Consider the following 20113-nt stretch of genomic DNA (forward strand, 5'->3'; position numbering starts at 1 on the left):
ATCGCATAACTCTCAATCAACACAAGACAAGTAGTCACTAATTTAAAGCCTAAAAGCACACACGCGGTGCAGAAGTGAGCTTCCGGTGGTTCACAGAGTGAGGGATTACACGAGGCTTGTACCAGAGCAACAAAGAAGAAGGAAGATGTCACCTCGCCCACTGTCATTTCTAAACTTAAGCAAATTTTCTCCATATTTGGATTGCCTTCGTATGTTCATTCCGATCGAGGCTCAGCATTCATGTCCCAGGAATTGAAGACATTCTTCACGGCTTTTGGTGTGGCGACAAGCAGAACGACTCCATAGAATCCAAGAGGCAATGGCCAAGCAGAAAAATATGTTGGAGTTGTGTGGAAAACTATAGAACTAGCTTTGAAATCAAGGGGAATGCATATCCAATAGTGGGAAGAAGTTGTACATGATGCCCTCCATGCCGTCAGATCACTGCTGTGTACTACTACCAATGAAACTCCCCACGAGCGGATGTTTAAGCACCAGAGAAAATCCAGTTATGGACACTCAATCCCCTCGTGGCTTCTGATTCCAGGTCCAATACTCCTAAGGAAGCATGTCAGGCAATCTAAGTACGGACCACTCGTGGAAGAAGTTACTCTTCTTGAAGCAAATCCCGAGTATGCTCATATACAACACCAAGATGGAAGGGAAACTACTGTTTCGACTAGAGACCTGGCACCATTGCCTTCTTCAATAGGCATTTCTGAAGAAAAGGGAGAAGAAGATGCCAGAGGAGTAATAGTTGGCCAACGTTCCAATGGAAGCACAGAACATTGCCACACCCCTGTCTCCTCACCCGGATCTTCAGATCCAGCTCCATGCGAGACGGAATCTCCTGAATCATTAAGGTTAGAAGAAAGGGGTCCAACCGCGTCTCCCACTCCTGACCAGCTACCGAGACGGAGCACAAGAATCCGTCGCTGTCCCGCCCACCTTAAGGACTATTATCTAGGTGGGGGTGAATGATATAATTTATTTGTGTGATCCCTTTGACATGTCTTAATCCAGCTTTAAAGTTGCCTTATTTGTATATTTTCTCTGACACTTTCTAGTCAGACGTTACTGTTGCCACTGAATTTGTTTACGCACCAGTTGGTCGTCTTAAGTTTAATAAAACCTTATAAAAGGTTATGTTCTTTCACATCACCGCCATTTTACTTCCCCCCTACAAATATATTTATGAAAAAGAACATGTTGTGTAGTTACTTTAATTACTCACGGGCATAAATGCTCATCCTTTTTATCTATCTTTCACAATACATTACAAAGAACAGTATAATATTCCTTAATCACGAGGAATTATGAGTGTCTCGGAGAGGGTGTGTTCACTCCTTGTAAGTCCATAAGAGCAATATTGTCTTCTTAACATGGAATGAGCTATAGCTGCCAGCGTCTTGGAAAGATATGGCAGTCCACCCGACGATCCCACTGCTACACTGGGGCGAAACGCTGGCAACTCCACGAATAAAAAGGCTAAAGAGCTTGAATGTCTTGGAAAATTAAAGTATTTTAGAACATACAGTACAGGCTCTCGCGTTCCCTATTATTGGACATTAGTATGGGGTGGGTCCAACCTCCGCCTTTACAGTGGCCTTACTTCTGCAGGGAACACTTTCAAGGAGGTGTCTGAATGTCCGTGGAGGAATGGTAGCCCATTCTTCGTCAAGAGCCGAAACCAGAGAAGGTAGAAATGTTAACACTGGGGTCTGGAGCGAAGTCGACGTTCTAACTCATCCTAAAGGTGTTTCATTGGATTCAGGTCGGAACTCAGGGCAGGCCCATCCATTCCACGAATGTTGTTGTACACAAACTATTGCTTCAGAGACGCAGCTTTATGACAGGATGTATTGTCATGACAATACAAACAATCATCTTCTACGAATTGGTCCTTATGTGTACTCAGTACACAATGGTGTAAAATGTGTTCATATCCTTCAGCAAATAGAGTTTTCTTAAGGACAATAAAGGGACCACACCCTGTACCAGTAAAAGAGCTCGACTTTAAGATTTAACTTTAACGTAAGCATGGAATACTTCTCAGGGCAAAACTGGATGAACACTAGCTAGGGCTTGGTACAGGAGGCAGGGTCCTACCTACAAGAAAAATTTTAATCTGATTGAATAAGAGTTTATTCATGAAATGCATATCAAAGTGCACATCACCTCATTGTAGATAGGGGTTGTCTTCAACATCGTCCATTTAATGGTCCGGGTCTCCAGCTCACCGGGCCACAGTGGGTAATTTCTAGCATCCAGCCGACCAACAATAATATTTTCAACCCTTGCCTTTGGTGCGCATTTTCTGTCAGTCGTGTTTATAATACTCTTGGGTGCAGTAATTAAGTATTGAAAAGTCGCGCTGTCTGATTATCTAATCTCACCGAAGGCCTAAAGTGGCTCTCCTCAGTTAGGGCATCATAATCTGGCGAGGAGAGCGCGCAGTTATTATTATGTGAGGGCTCAGTAAAGACGTCAGAACTAAATATTTCTGTAGCTTGCAATGTCAATATATTAGGTGAAAGTATGTATTTTTATATAGTATGTAGCATTCTCTGAAAATTACTATATTGTTGTCCGAAATATGCACATAAAATTTAGGTACACGGTGTCCAAGCGCTATCTAATTATACAAATTTGAGCTGACTTTCAAAATGGATTGCCTTTGATTTCCGAAATGAAAGTCTTTTGGATGATTTATCAATACCTTAATGAATGAAAAACTGTGACTTTTTGCTGCGACCAGGCGCGACCATAAGAGTAATTAATTTTTTTCAGAAGCCATGTACTCTGTAACCCGGAGGTCGCTTTCGAGCTGTTGAGGAATAGCACGGAATATAAGCGGAACGATGATACTGCGAATATTGTAATTGAACATTTAGGCTTTGAGGATTGTTCCGAGGATACATCCAAGTCAATAAGGAAATCTGTCAGTATTTTGTGGGCTAAAATTTGATCACGCTGGACAAAATATAGAAGAAAAGGGACAAATTGCTGAAGTAAAATAAAAGTTGGTTCGAGCAGAGAATGAGCCTTGCAGAAGGACGTGCATCACAACAATGTCAGGATGAGCCTGCAATTAGCCTGCTATAGCTCATTCCATGTTAAGAAAACAGTATTGCTCTTATGACAACAGGGTTGCCATATCGAACGGCTCCGCTCAACGCCATCACGGGAAAACGGCGGCACATAAATTTGAGAAATTCAGTATGTAAGTTCAAGACAAAAGGCTGAAGAAACTAAGCTACAAATTACTTTTATGAACTGAAGGGGAGACGTGGGGTTTACAGGGGCCACTTTTGGTTTGTACAGAATCAGAGGTAAATTACGGCACATAAAAAACCTCAGCACTGAAATATAAGGCAAATTGCGAGAGAAAATAGACAAATAATTTTATGGACTTGAGGGGCGGGTGATGTATTTAATTGCATTTAATGAATTTATCCAGACAACAAAAGCTAGAAAACAGACGCAGTAAATAAATACTGCAGATGACTACAAAAGATCACAGTATTAATGTTAAAGAAATAAGTCACACACGTAGGCTTATCGCATAACTCTCATTCAACACAATTAATTTACGCACTGATTTCAAGCCTAAAGTACACACGCAATAAATAAATACTGTAGATGACTTCACTACTGAAGTTCAGGGAGGAAACGCGTCTATTGGTTGATATCCGAAGCAAAGTGCTGGCAATACCAATCATGGAAACCGCTAGAAGATTCTTCAGAGAGGCTTCCACTTCTGCGGATATTACTGGAGTAGATATAAATTTAATAAACCATCTACGTGCCATCGTAGAAACTAGAAACTCTTTCGTGTGGGTATGCCATTGATAAAGTGACCTTTGGCATGTACGCAAAGGAAACTAACTTATACAATTGTACTTACAAAAATACAAATCGTACTACATGCCTGTTAGCTTTGCACAAACTCTTGGGTCATGCCACTGTATTGTACCTGTTGGACACCTCTCCGAGGAAGCCCAGGAAGCAGGAATAAAGATAATAGGAAACTTTCCAGAAAGACACAAATACTTACCTTTTCCATAGGCTGCTTATATCATCGGACCCTTATATTACCAGCTTAGGGAAATCAAGGAGGAGGAAGTTGATTCCGCTTTCACGAGAAGTGCTCAACTTACTGTCTGAGCCTCCTGTATCTGGTTCTGCCGAAGGAGATAATGAAAGTGACGATAGCGATTCTGATGTAAATGCATCTAATGAATAAATTTTGTGGCAAATACATGTATTCCTGTATCTGTTTTTAAACTTTCTAAACAGCATGTCCCACTATCTATTTAATTTCTTGAAGCTAAAACGAAAAATGATTAAAATTACAAAGATTACTAATTCTATTCCTGACGTAGTAATTTGTTCTTTGTGCTTGATTGACCACACACTTAATTATCTCCAATAATAGCAGTTTTATGTAAATCGGTCCATTAGTTTCCGAGATACGATTTTTGGCCGGCTAGATTCCTGAAATTACGCACTGTGCGCGGGCCGAACAGGCTGGAACACGTTCCGGAAGATGCCAATACTCCGTTAAGATGAGGCCGGAACACTCAGGTTGGTTGTGTATGAGTAAGTCTCGAACTTTCGATGTTCTGGATGATCTCCGATGGTATCTGACGACGTTGCAGGTAGTCACTCATCACCTAAGTCCAATGTGGCTGATAGACTCAATGTCCACAAAGACTTCGAAAATTTGTTCTTCATCACTCGCAGAATTTACAAGTCAATGTTCATAAAGACCTTGAATAATTGGTTTCTCACCACTGGCAAAATTACAAGTCACTGTCCATGAAGACTTTAAAGAATTCGTTCCTTAACACTCGCGAAAATTACAAGTCCATGTTCATAAGGACTTTGAATAATTTTAGAGTTCATCACTGGCAAAAATTACAAGTCAATGTCCACAAAGACATTGAATAATTTTAGAGTTCATCACTGGCAAAAATTACAAGTCAATGTCCACAAAGACATTGAATAATGTTAGAGTTCATCACTGGCAAAAATTACAAGTCACTGTCCATAAAGACTTTGAATGATTTGTTCCTCAACACTCGCAAATATTACAAGTCCATGTTCATAAAGACTTTGAATAATTTTAGAGTTCACCACTGGCAAAAATTACAAGTCACTGTTCATAAAGACTTCAGTTCACCACCGGCAAAAATTACAAGTCACTGTTCATAAAGACTTTGAATAATTTGTTCCTTAACACTCGTAAAAATTACAAGGCCATGTTCATAAAGACTTTGAATAATTTTAGAGTTCACCACTGGCAAAAAGTTACAAGTCACTGTCCATAAAGACTTTGAATAATTTTAGAGTTCACGTGCGTACAATTGATAAGTCTCTTATGGCCGTCATGGTTTAAGTTCCACATGAAGACTGCAACTACTCGAAGATAGCCTCTGACGACTACGGCAGCGTGCAGATCCAGGCTAAATACTCGGCTGTGACTGACTGATCAGGCTAAAGTGAACCCTCCTTATATTCGGTTTGGGGGCTTCTACGTCATCATATGGCGTGACCCCTTGAAGCTGGTTATCTCATGAACCCCTCGACGGATTTATTTGAGATTCACGCTTTGTGACGTTTATATGATTCCCTTCAAAATGACATGTCGCTCAAGTCGCTACTGTAATTATTAGAGGAGTTTCTCAATCGAATGTTCGTGAAGGTGTGCCGCTTGAATCCAGAACATACCAGGTCAGGCCCTTACACGTGGCGTGTCAGGCGGGTGATCTGTCTTGCCCCTGCAGCTACGTCACACACACAGCTGTCCTCGACTCGCTCGCTCGTTCCACCGAATGTAAACAAACCAGGCTTGCTCGGAATATCACGCGTGCTGATTGAATGCAATTAACTATCAAAAAATACGGATGTACAGGTAGTAACCGGTACAACCCTAACCACGAGAAACTTTCCCACATCAAACACACCTCTTCCATACTGTACTCTTATTAATGGACACGATTGTAGATAACGTTCCGCCACATCACTCAATTTCAATCTTCTACTGTCCAGTGGCGTCACTCTTTACACCACCTCACGCGTTGCTCAGCATTGACTGCAGAAATGTTCGACTTGTGAGCAACAGGTCGACCGTCGTACGCTATTCCTTCTAACCCTGGAGAGGTGGTGCAACGTGAGTTGTGGCGTGGGGTACTTTCTGACCACTATGTTTGAACTTGCTTTAACAACAAAATCACTCATTTTTATTCATCGAATATTGGTAAAAAACTAAAATCATGTCCTCATCTTGAGGTGGTGCAGCTCTTTTCAGGAACAGGTGAGCTGCATGTACCATTTTGAATCCACATAGCAGCCCTACTGCCATTTTTAAATTCCTGGCAGTAGCGGGAATCGAACCCGAGCTCCCGAGGACGGCAGTTAATAACACTAACCGTTGCACTACAGAGGCGGATATCATATACTGTTGTATTAGATTTAATAACTCAACAGCATGATATTTAATAGAAAAAATGTATATAGGCCTATCCTATACTAATTAGCTTCATAGCATATAAACGTAAAAACCTGTCATGCTTAGGAATAACTTTTATTAAACACATTATCTTGCATAATTCAGCTGACTGGTTTAGATTCTGCTAACTACGCAATGTTATTCCTGCAGTATATCCCTGTTTGGGGGGGGTTCTTCCAAAATAATTACGCTACTGGATATAATTGTCCTCATCGTGACAATTCATACCGTGATAAGTTATTCGTTTGCGAGTATATTTCCCCTGACTCTTTCAATTTCCAGGTTCGTACAGTTCACAATGAGTTACAACATATTATCATTCGTGAAAAAAATGCTGGAAGCTTCTCCAGAAATGATGCACTTCTTGCTACGAGTGACAATGTTGAGGGTTCGAGTACGTAAGTTTTTAGCAGGAGGAACTTTGTAACATCATCCTTTCCTGTTGTGGTCCAAAACCATTGAAAAAATGGTATATCATCCTCACTAACATTTAATTCTTGATAAGCGCTCTGTTGCGTATCACTATTACAGTCTAGGCACTACTTCTAATACATTCATCCTCACCCCCAATACAGACTGTAAAAGACATAACACCCTTGCCTAATACTTTTGATAAATCATTTCAGCAATAAGGGACGCACTGATTGAATTCCTAACATTGTTACAACACTGGGTAAACTCTGCTGCTGGTTTACTTCCGACGAGAACGGTACTGGTGGTGCGGGGTCTAACGAGACACTTTATTGCACCGCTAGACAATAATCCCTCTTTCTAAGAATGAACACTCTTCACTACAATGCCCCTGACCTCAGACAAAAGGCAAGGAATGTGGGGAGAGGTATGTGCCAGCCAAGGTCTCTGAGTTTAAAAATAACGTCAATCGAACTAAATAAATTTGCGCCAGGTCACAAAATACCAAAGACTTTCATATTACCCCGCGCAACCACTCCCGGGTTAACTCCTGACGCAGACGCATTGTGCTGGCTGGACTGTTAGCAGCACTTTGGAACTCACGAGTGGTTTCTTACGCTGATTTCTTGCGATTATTTAAAACCACCCTAGGTAAAGCTCGACGGTCCCTCTCCATTAAATGGGGTATGCCTGGCCATGGTTCAGCTGCGGCTGTTCCCTCGCGTTTCCACTTCAGAACCACCTCACCAACAGTCGACTTGGGTAGCTATAGAAGGGTTGAAATGACCCTGATGGATTTGTTACTCCAGTGACATCCAATGACTGCTGCACTTTCGAAGTCACTGACTTCCACTTACCGACCTATTCTGCTGTTACTACTTCTCTAGTGACAAAACAATACGTCCCACCTTTCTTTATACTGGTGAGTCAGTCTCGTGACATCCAGCGTTCAATTTCGCATTGCAGTGTAATTTCGCAGAAAGTGTACATTCAGAGAAGCACTGGAATATCTGGAAATGGGAGTGTTTTTAAATTGTCAACGGATAGACAACGTTTGATATGTAGATGATATTGTAATTTTTGCATATAATCCAGGAAGTTTACTTCAATGCAAAGGAAACCAAAGTTCCATAAGCAAAACTTTATCCCTGCCTGCCATCTTATAATCGACCGGAAATCTTTTGACAAGTCGGGAAATACACATATCTCAGTTCAGTCGGTGGAATTATTCGGATGAAGTAAAGTACCACATCAGAAAATCAAGAACTCCGTTCACCAAAATGAAAAATACTTTCAAAAGTCGTGAGATAACATTAACCATAAAAATTGGACTTCTTCGCCGCTATGTGTTTTCTGTTCTCTATTAAGGTGCTAATAATAATATTTAAAATATTATTGGCTTAACGTCCCACTGACTACTTTGACGATTTTCGGAGACACTGAAATGCCGGAATTTAGTCCCGAAGGAGTTCTTTTGCGTGCCAGTAAATCAACCGACACGAGGCCGACATATTAAAGTATATTAAATACTGATCCAGCATTGAACCTGCTCAGCTGGGGTCAAAAGGCCAGTACCTCAACCGTCTGAGCCACTCAGCCCACCTATTACGGTGTTAAAAAGGAAAAGTCGCTCAATTAAAAATTAAAGGCTTTTGAGAAGTGACTCTACCGAAGAATGAAAAGAGTATCAAGGGCAGATGAAACCAAACTGATCTTTTCCCAACTCAGCTTCAGCTTGTGTTTCCGTTCTTCTGCAAATAATACTGCACGTGTTGAACCGGGCGAGTTGGCCATGCGGTTAGGGGTGCGCAGCTGTTAGCTTGCGTTCGGGAGATAGTAGGTTCGAGCCAAACTATTGGCAACCCTGAAGACGGTTTCCCATTTTTACAACGTGCAAACGTTGGGGCGGTACTTTAATTGAGGCCATGGCCGTTTCCTTTCCACTCCTAGGCATATATTATCCCATCGACGCCATAAGAGCTATCTGTGTCGGTGTGATCTAAAGCAAATCGTAAAAGAAAAAAATTGGTGTTAAAATTTTATAGGCTTGAGATACTAAACAAATGGTGCGATAGTTTTCACACATTTTGGCACCGGCTTTCTTGGGAATAGGTGTAACAGTAATCAGCATTCTGTCTAAATTCGGGTGGCACTTCTCCTGCATTATACACGTTATACACTAAATGGAATGAGTTCGCCGTGCTGCTTTCTCCAAAGTAAGATCCTAATTCTGACGGTATGTCATCAGTTCCGGGTGTCTTGCTCCTATTTAGGTCTCTGAAAGCTCTACCGATTTCTGACCTCAAAATTGGGTCTCCCATTTCATCAGCATCAACAGCCTATTTCTGTTCGAGAAACTGATTGTCTACTTCTTTCGCTTGATACAACTGTTAGATATGTCGCTACCATCATACTACATTGCCTTTTTTCCCTAGAACTGTTTTTCATCTCAGGTATTATTATTCTTACACCTAGTTTCCCTTCCCCCAACGATTTCCTTCATTTTCTCCTAAAAACAGCGTCTACCATTCGTACGACCATACAATTTCAACATCCTTGCACTTCTCTTTCAGCCATTATTCCTTAGCTGCCCTGCACTTTCTTTTAATCTACTTTATTCTTTCTGACTCTCTCGATATTTTTCATTCTTATACTTCCTCTTACTTGATCTTTCATTTCTTCCTAACCTTGCTTCAGCAGCCCTAATGATTTCTGACATCGCAACTGTCCATTCTTCATATATTGTGTCTCCTTCAGCCATTTCATTTAGATCTTAAGCAATATGTTCCTTGAAACAGTCCCTCACACTCTTTTCTTTCAAATGGGGTAGGTGCGAACTCCTTCCTTCCTTCCTTCCTTCCTTCCTTCCTTCCTTCCTTCCTTCATTCATTCCTTCCTTCCTTCCTTCCTTCAATTTCTTTAACTGCAGATGGCATTTCATGACCAATAAGTTGTCTGCTTTTGGCTAAGTCTTGCAATCCAACACCTGGTTCCTGTATCTCTGCCTAATCATAATGAAATGCATTTTTTACCTTCCTGTGTCTCCAGGCCTCGTCCATGTATACAGCCGTCGTTTGTGTTGTTTGAACCAAGTATTAGCAAGGACTAAATTTTGATCAGTGCCTAACTCAACCAGGTTTCTTGCTCATTCGTACCTTTGTCCCAGTCCGTATTCTCCTACTCTATCACCTTCTCTTCCTTGACCTACCACTGCATTCCAGTTTCCCCTTCACATTTAGATCTTCTTCAACGTTTACATATTGTATTACAAATTCTATCTCTTCATATATCGTTTCGATTTCTTCATCATTCACTGAACTAGTAGGCATATAGACCTGCATTAATGTGGTGAACATTGGCTTTGTGTATACCTTGTCAACAATAAACCTATCACTATAGAGGTCGTAGCAGCTTACCTGCTATCCTGTTTTCTTGTTCAGTACAAAACCAACTCCTGAATTTTCCCTGTTTGATACTGTGTTGATAATTCTGTAGTCGCCTGACCAAAATTCCTGCTTTTTCTGCCAGCGAACTTCTCTTTTACCAACTACGTCTAACTTTAGTATAACCATCTCCTTTCTCAGATTCTTTAACCTTCCACCGCGATTCAAACTTCTAACATTTCACGCTCCGACTCGCAGAATGTCAGCATCCACCTTCCTGATGATTGCCCCTTCTCGTGTATTTGCCACCCTAAGATCCGAATTGGAGACTATTGTACCTCCAGAACATTTTACCCGGCAGGAGGCCTTCATCAGTGCATCATTCATACAGAGAGAGCTGCATGTCCTCGGTAGTTAGCTGCAGCTGTAGTTTCCATTTGCTATCAGCGGTGTAGCAGTGTCAGTACAGCTAACCCACGTTAAATATTATTACAAGGCCCCATCCGACAATCAGCCCTTGCATCTTCTGAAAGGCTGCTACCCTCTTTCGATGGACCATTCATTAGCCTGGTCTCACGGGAGATACCAATTCGATTTGGTAGCACCTATGGCTCGCCTACCTGCTTCTTTGTTGGACGCACAAGCCACCCCACCACGGCAAGGTCATGTGGTTCGAAGTGGAGGAAACTAAGAGTACAGTGAAATCTCGATATAACGATACTAGGCGGACCAGATAAAATTATCGTTGTAGAGGGAGTTATCGTATATCGATGATTTAGTAGTAATTCATTTCGACAGTTGTATAGGTAAACATTCTCAAATGAACTACACTAGTCGGGCTAAGTGGCTCAGGCGGTTGAGGTGCTTGCCGCCTGACCCCAACTTGGCAGGTTCGATCCTGGCTCAGTCGGGTGGTATTTGAAGGTGCTCAAATACGTCAGCCTCCTGTAGGTAGATTTACTGGAACATAAAAGGACTCCTGTAGGACTAAATTCCGGCACCTCGGCGTCTCCATAGACGTAAAAGTAGTTAGTGCAATTTCAATCGCGCACCCGGAAATAACAAAATAACCTAATTTTCTCGAAAAGACAAATTGCCTCTGACAATCCGATCGCACCTTCGCTCTCATAACACGAAGACCATTCCTGAATTTTTGTCAGTATGGTTCTGATACACCCTGTATTGTTGTTAGAACTGCTCGGCGGCCAGTATCCAGTATTCGGGAGATAGTAGGTTCGAACGCCAGTGTCGGCAGCCCTGAAAATGGTTTTCCGTGGTTTCCAATTTTCACACCAGGCAAATGCTGGGGCTGTACCTTAATTAAGGCCACGGCCGCTTCCTTCCCACTCCTAGCTCTTTCCTGTCCCATCGTGGCCATAAGACCTATCTGTGTCGGTGTGACGTAAAGCAACTAGCAAAAAAAAAAAAAAAAAAAAAAAGAACTGCTCGATACTCTTGCAAACATCATACGAGGGTCGAGTCATAAGTCATAGCACCTTTTTTCTTTCCTCACGAACAGGAGACAACAAGGAAAATCAAAGATATGCATTTGGAAATATAGGGCATGTACTTACGCATAGTGCCTGAAGACAGATTCTGACTTCAGGAAGTTCTCGTAGGAAAGTGACAGAACACATTCCATAATCCTACACGATAACGCGACAGCTCACACAGCAGCCATCGTTCAGCGTCGCTTACAACGGTGACGATAGGAGGTTCTTCCACACCCGCCTTATTCGCCTGATCTGAGCCCATGTGACTATGATCTAATCCCCAAAGTCAAGAAGCTATTACGTGGACAACGGTTTGCTAACAAAGAGGACATCGTAACAGCATTTCGGAGAGAGGTGTCACACGTTAGCGATACACATGCAGCGAATTGTATTCAGCGCCTGCCCCCACCGCTGGCAACGCGCAGTGGAAACCTTGGGTGATTATTTCGAAGGTCTCTAACCAGTGGAGACCTGTCCTTTTTATGTAGTCTTATGTGGTATAGACAGCAAATACACAAGACAACGTACAAAAATACAGGTCTTTACTGGTTACAGACCTTCGAAATAATCACCCAAGGTTTCCACTGCGCGTTGCCAGCGGTGGGGCAGGCGCTGAATACAATTCGCTGCATGTGTATCGCTAACGTGTGACACCTCTCTCCGAAATGCTGTTACGATGTCCTCTTTGTTAGCAAACCGTTGTCCACGTAATAGCTTCTTGACTTTGGGGATTAGATCATAGTCACATGGGCTCAGATCAGGCGAATAAGGCGGGTGTGGAAGAACCTCCCATCCCCACAGTTGTAAGCGACGCTGAACGATGGCTGCTGTGTGAGCTGTCGCGTTATCGTGTAGGGTTATGGCGTTGTCCAAAAGATCTGGACGTTTGGTTCGCACTGCATGGGGCAACTGGTACAACAAAAAGGAACTGGAACAAACTGAATTGACAGTGAGCCCCTCACGCACTGGATGACACGCAAGAACACCTTGAACATCGTATGCCAGGATAACCATAACCTTATTCGGCGACTGATTTTGTCGAATCTAGTGTCTCCGTGGTGACCCCTGACGACGCCATTCACTTGACTGCCGCGGAGAACTGCTATTTCAATATACGATCGTTGCTCCTGCTTGTTGAGTTCCATTTTGGGACGCTTTCACTCACACACTGAACTTGGGGGCATGTTTAGACCCACTGTTGTTTACACACACCATCTAGTGGAATTATACACAAGTACATATCGTACGTTTCCAAATGCATATCTTAGATTTTCCCTGTTGTCTCCTGTTCGCGAGAAAAAAATAGTTGCCATGACTTATGACTCGACCTACGTAAATGACAGTCTGTTTCGTATTCCTTACAGACCAAATGATTCTCCAGAACACAACCAAAACTCTAAAAGCAATTTCTGATAATAATGTCATTTGCTTTACGTTCCACTAACTACTTTTGCGGTTTTCGGAGACGCCGAGGTGCCGGAATTTAGTCCCCCATGAGTTATTTTACGTGCCAGTAAATCTACCGACACGAAGCTGACGTATTTGAGCACCTTCATGTGCCAGCGGACTGAGCCGGGATCGAACCTGCCAAGTTGGGGTCAGAAGGCCAGCGCCTAAACCGTCTGAGCCACCCAGCCCGGCTAGAAAATGTGTGAGTGCCCTTGCAGGAAATAACGATGGTTCATTCAGATTTCTACTCTTCAAATGATGGCGGCACGTTTTCCTGACACTTTCAACGTTCGTATACTCAGGGTACCTGCAGGAAAGCAGGCCAGGGGGTCTGAAAAAAAGCAGTCATAATGGAGACAGTTATCGTTATCGAGAGTATCGTTAAATCAAGATTAATTTTATATTGAATTCATGGAATTAATGTCGGAGCCAGAATATTTTATTGCTTTACAGGTGATTATTATCGTTGTATCGGTAATCGTTGCACGGAGATTTCACCGCAAATTATAGGAGTCACATTACTATTATATCTTTCTGCCCATCGGTGGAGAGCGATACAACTTATTTACATGATGCTGGTTTCTCTTATATTATTATTATTGTTCCGAGGTATCTGTGGAACAGCAGAGGTGAAAGAAGGTGCGGGCTGGAATGGGTCTAAATACAAGTCTTAAAGATGAATTTAAAATTTAAATAAAGGTTATATTTTCAACAGATAAGATTTAACAATTTTCACTAGGAAATAACAAAGAAAATCAGGTACAATGCAACCTTACAAAAGAAAGCACAAGATAAGGGGTCTTTACAAATTCTGGGCTACGAGCCCAAATTCGTCAATCCTTAAGCTCTCAGCTCACAACCACAAAATACCAAAGGGCAGAACGCCCCTAATTACATGGAGCACTAGCTCCCAGCAATCAAAATGTCACGTCTCCCCGAGGCACCTTTCAAAATACCAAAAAGAGCTGACCCGCTCTCAATCTTTCAAGCCTATTAAGAGGCCATTAACGGACTTTACACTTAACTGCCCTTAATGCATACTTATAAATAAACAGGGGTAACTTGTACCCATTCTACCTGGGCCTTAGTGGACAAATACTAGGTTAATAAAAACGGCACAAAACCCAAAAGGAATGGAGGCGTGAATTAGCACTCCTAAATACAGATTTTAAAACCTAAGAGGCACTCGGCCGATAATAAAGGGGCTAATCCCAATCTATGGAAGTGACTAGCCTACAAAATAAATTTAACACATAAAGAACGAAGAGAAAAACGATTACGAAAACGTAGTCACCTCAAATTCAAAAATGAAGGGGAGCTCGAGATGGTAAGGCACTCTCTATCCCCGAATTACAGTTCAAGATAAATGAAGTTTTACCAGATAGGAAGGATTACATGTTTTAAGTTATGGTTTACGTATTAAAGGTTTCGAACCTGCCCCGCGGGTTAAACTGCTGAGCTAGCAAGAAAAGATGTTAAACGGCCATTACCTTGTTGAAGAGCTGCTGCCTGAAGAACGAGGTGCTTCCCGCCCCCCGCTACATATTCACACACTGAGCTAGATGTTACTCGAGTGGCCCGGTGACAAGAAAATCAGCAGTTTTTATACCCTCGTGGAAAGTTCGAGACTTTCATGAATGATAACAACCCGCCCTCAAATTTTTATTGGCTACAGTACACAGTTACACACAAAATTGAAGAAGAAAGCCCCGATTGGCCGAAAATTAATTACAGAAATTCCTGATTGGCTACATTCAAAACAGGCGGAAAGAAAGGATTAATACTGCCAACCCACAAATGACAGAACAAAATTTAGTAAGGACAAAACTTATGAATACAAAATTTCTTCAAGAAAGTTCATTCCTTCACACCAGAGTGCATTATCATAGTTGTTTGGTAGAGACATCTGTTAGAGAATGTCCACACTTCTTGATCAATGAAAAACAAAAGCAAATCAAAAACACTCAGTGACATCTTCTGATAAACCGTAGAGTTGATTCAGTTGTTAAAGTTCAGGGTTTCTCCAGTAGAAAGGTACTTTAAGGCGGAAAATTCAAATGTGCCGCGTAGAGGTGTACCAACCGGTACAATTGTTATTATTATTATTATTATTATTATTATTATTATTATTATTATTATTATTATTATTATACATACGTTATCATTATAGACTGTTATGCCTTTCAGCGTTCAGTCTGCAAGCCTCTGTGAATTTACTAAACGTCGCCACAATCCTCGATTTGCAACTAATGGTGTGGCCTCATTTAGTTCTATACCTCTTATCTTTAAAACGTTAGAAACTGAGTCTAACCATCGTCGTCTTGGTCTACATCTACTTCTCTTGCCGTCCATGACAGAGTCCATTATTCTCCTAGGTAACCTATCCTCCTCCATTCGCCTCTCATGACCCCACCACCGAAGCCGGTTTATGCGTACAGCTTCATCCATCGAGTTCATTCCTAAATTAGCCTTTATAACCTCATTCCGAGTACCCTCCTGCCATTGTTCCCACCTGTTTGTACCAGCAATCAGTCTTCCTATTTTGTACTCTGTTACTTCTAACTTATGAATAAGATATCCTGAGTCCACCCAGCTTTCGCTCCCGTAAAGTAAAGTTGGTCTGAAAACAGACCGATGTAAAGATAGTTTCGTCTGGGAGCTGACTTCCTTCTTACAGAATACTGTTGATCGCAACTGCCAGCTCACTGCATTAGCTTTACTACACCTTGATTCAATCTCACTTACTATATTACCATCCTGGGAGAACATACAACCTAAATACTTAAAATTATTGACCTGTTCTAGCTTTGTATCACCAATCTCACTTTCAATTCTGTTGAATTTCTTGCCTACTGACATCAATTTCGTCTTCGAGAGGCTAATTTTCATGCCATACTCATTACACCTATTTTCAAGTTCCAAGATATTAGACTGCAGGCTTTCGGCACAGTCTGCCATTAAGACCAAGTCGTCAGCATAGGCCAAACTGCTTACTACATTTCCACCTGACTGAATCCCTCCCTGCCATTTTATACCTTTGAGCAGATGATCCACGTAAACTATGAACAGCAAAGGTGAAAGATTACAGCCGTGTCTAACGCCTGTAAGTACCCTGAACCAAGAACTCATTCTACCATCAATTCTCACTGAAGCCCAATTGTCAACATAAATGCCTTTGATTGATTTTAATAATCTACCTTTAATTCCATAGTCCCCCAGTATAGCGAACATCTTTCCCCTCGGTACCCTGTCATATGCTTTCTCTAGATCTACGAAACATAAACACAACTGCCTATTCCTCTCGTAGCATTTTTCAATTACCTGGCGCATACTGAGAATCTGATCCTGACAGCCTCTCTGTGGTATGAAACCACACTGGTTTTCATCCAACTTTCTCTCAACGATTGATCGCACCCTCCGTTCCAAGATGCCAGTGAATACTTTGCCTGGTATACAAATCAATGAGATACCTCGATAGTTGTTGCAATCCTTCCTGTTCCCTTGCTTATAGATAGGTGCAATTACTGCTTTTGTCCAATCTGAAGGTACCTTACCAACACTCCATGCTAATCTTACTACTCTATGATGTCATTTCATCCCTGCCTTCCCACTATACTTCACCATTTCAGGTCTAATTTCATCTATTCCTGCTGCTTTATGACAATGGAGTTTATTTACCATCCTGTCCACTTCCTCAAGCGTAATTTTACCAACATCATTTTCCTCCTCCCCATTAGCTTGGCTGTTCGCAACACCTCCAGGATGATTTCCTTTTAGATTGAGAAGATGTTCGAAATATTCCCTCCACCTCTCCAGTAATTCCCTGCGATCTATTATGAGTTCACCTGAATTACTCAAAACACTGTTCATTTCCTTTTTTCCTCCTTTCCTAAGATTCTTTATTACTGTACAGAAAGGTTTCCCAGCTGCTTGACCTAGCCTTCCAGGTTATTACTAAATCTTCCCACGACTTCTTTTTGGATTCAACAACTATTTGTTTCGCTCTGTTTCATTCATCTACGTAAAAATCCCTGTCTGCCTCGGCCCTTGTTTGGAGCCATTTCTGATAACCCTTCTTTTTACGTTTACAAGCTGCTCTCACTTCATTATTCCGCCAAGATATTCGCCTTTTCCCATGTTTACACACCGTTGTTCTTAGGTATTCCCTTGCTGTTCCTACTACAGTATCCCGGTATGACATCCATTCATTTTCTATATCCTCAACCTGCTTACTGTCTACTGTTCGAAACTTCTCACTAATCATATCCATGTACTTCTGTCTAATTTCATCGTCCTGGAGATTTTCTACCCTTATTCGTTTGCAGACAGATATAACTTTCTCTACCCTATGCCTAGAGATACTTTGTAGTAGTAGTAGTAGTAGTAGTATTTATTCACTCATTATGTTGTTTACATATTTACAGGACTCTGTTTCTTATATACATAACTCTCCTAATAACATTATTACTTGAGAAAAATAATCTTGTAACTAAACCACATATATTACAGACGTAGTAGTATTATTATTAACACATTATTACTTAAAATAAATTGAACATGTAACTATCTCTTGCACACATGAAATAAATTATTATTATTATTATTATTATTATTATTATTATTATTATTATTATTATTATTATTATTATTATTATACATAACAAAATCACACCGACCTCAACAGAGTCAGATAGTGGTCTGTATCATCGAAAAATCCCCGGAAAACTCGTACATTCCTAACAGATTTCCTGAATTCAAAGTCGGTTAAGATATGGTCTATTATGGATCTGGTACACCTAGCCTCCCATGTGTAGCGGTGAATAGCCTTATGATTGAAGAAAGTATTCGTAACTGCTTAACCCATACTAGCACAGAAGTCCAGCAAACGCTTCTCATTCCCATTAGCTTCCATATCCTCCCCACATTTACCAATTACCCTTTCTTATCCTTCAGTTCTATTCCCAAATCTCGCATTGAAATCGTCCATTAGCACTATTCTATACTTGCTGTTGACCCTGACCACGATGTCACTCAATGCTTCATAAAACTTGTCAACTCCATCCTCATCTGCTCCCTGACATGGTGAATACACGGAGATAATTCTAGTCCTGATTCCTCCAACTGACAAATCTACCCTCATCATTCGCTCATTTACGTGCCTAACAGAAACTATGTTGCGTGCAATAGTATTCCTGATAAAGAGCCCTACCCCAGACTCTGCCCTTCCCTTTCTAACACCCGTCAAGTACACTTTATAATCTCCTATCTCTTCCTCGTTATCTTCCCTTACCCGAGCACATCCAGATGCATCCTCTTTGCTGACTCAGCCAGTTCTACTTTCTTTCTTCCATAAGCCCAATTAATATTGATAGCTCCCCATCGAATTCCATTTCGTTCGCCAAGTTTTATTATTTTGTTATGCCCATTCGTAGAGCGCATTGGAACGTGTTTATTGGCTTGATGACTTTCGCTTTCCTATACTTCTAAACTCTCCTCATGAACTCACTTTTTTCATCTTCCGTCCTTCTGACCACTTTGTACTAGTCCCGCTGGTAGTTTTCATCAAAAGCGTGTGTTTATTTACTGAGATCCTGAAGAATTTGCGATTTGCATGATGTCTTCTCCGATGTTCAATTCATTCAGATCCCCTCTTATTTGCTCCAGCCAATGTATTCTCCTCTTTTGGGAATTTATCACATTGAATAATCTTTTTGTGTGTCTATTATTATTCAACCTAAAAATGTGTCCAAAAAATGTCAAACGTCTCCTCCGGAAAGTATTGAAGAATCCAATTTCCATTTTCTTGTGTGGGGTCGAATATTTTCCTAAAACTTTTAGGGTCTTGCTTTTCAATATCTGCAATTTGAGAATGACCTCTTAAAGTTAAGGTTTCTGATGCGTTTAGAGCTTCTGGTAGAGTAACGCTTTGTAATGTTTCAATTCAACATTATTATTATTATTATTATTATTATTATTATTATTATTAGTATTATTATTATTATTATTATTATTATTATTATTATTATTTTGTACGCAACCTTATGAAAGTAAACATAATTCACTTACTTGTTTCTTGATGTGTCACATCGTACAACGTACTGCAGATTATCACGCCCAGGATAGCCGTAAATAAACCTCTGAAATAAATAATAATAATAATAATAATAATAATAATAATAATAATAATAATAATAATAATAATAATAATAATAATCAATAATAATGAGAAAGAGGCATTAAAATCGAGAATCAACAAGATAGAAATGGCCTACCACCTCACCAAAGATATCTATAACAAACGGTCAGTATCTTTCAAGTCCAATTTTAGACATTATTTTACAGTAAATGAAATGGCGTATGGCTTTTAGTGCCGGGAGTGTCCGAGAACATGTTCGCCTCGCCAGGTGCAGGTCTTTTGATTTGACATCCGTAGGTGACCTGAGCCGACCTATGCTTCGTGATGAGGATGAAATGATGATGAAGACGACACATACACCCAGCCCTCGTGCCAGCGAAATTAAGCAATGATGGTTAAAATTCCAGACCATGCCGGGAATCGAACCCGGGGCCTCTGTGACCAAAGGCCAGCACGCTAACTATTTAGTCATGGAGCCGGACTACTGTACAGTAATTCGACCAGAAGCTCTCTGTAAATCAGAATGCCTCTCAATTAATGAGGATGGTATGGCAGAACAACTTGAAGCCAAAGAAAGAAGATTCTAAAGAAAATTTTGGGCCGGGTAAAGGAAAATGGAAAATATAGGAGAAGGTTCATTCTTCTTTTACCGCTTTTCCCACACAAGTGGGTTCACGGGTGCAAACTGTGTGGCACAGGTTGATTTGGCTCTGTTTTACGGCTGGAT

The 20113-nt window shown here is 41.1% G+C and overlaps 1 protein-coding gene across 1 annotated transcript in view; it reads right to left on the reverse strand.

The window, feature by feature from the left end:
* The window catches only part of LOC136866988 (nose resistant to fluoxetine protein 6-like), a 227149-nt gene that overhangs the window by 66667 nt on the left and 140369 nt on the right, over positions 1-20113 (reverse strand). Inside the window, exon 4 of the mRNA XM_068226789.1 lies at positions 19317-19387. Coding sequence (XP_068082890.1) covers positions 19317-19387 — 71 coding nt within the window. The remainder of the gene's footprint in view (positions 1-19316; positions 19388-20113) is intronic.

The sequence above is a fragment of the Anabrus simplex genome, chromosome 3, assembly GCF_040414725.1.
Source record: "Anabrus simplex isolate iqAnaSimp1 chromosome 3, ASM4041472v1, whole genome shotgun sequence".
Classification (NCBI taxonomy): domain Eukaryota; kingdom Metazoa; phylum Arthropoda; class Insecta; order Orthoptera; family Tettigoniidae; genus Anabrus; species Anabrus simplex.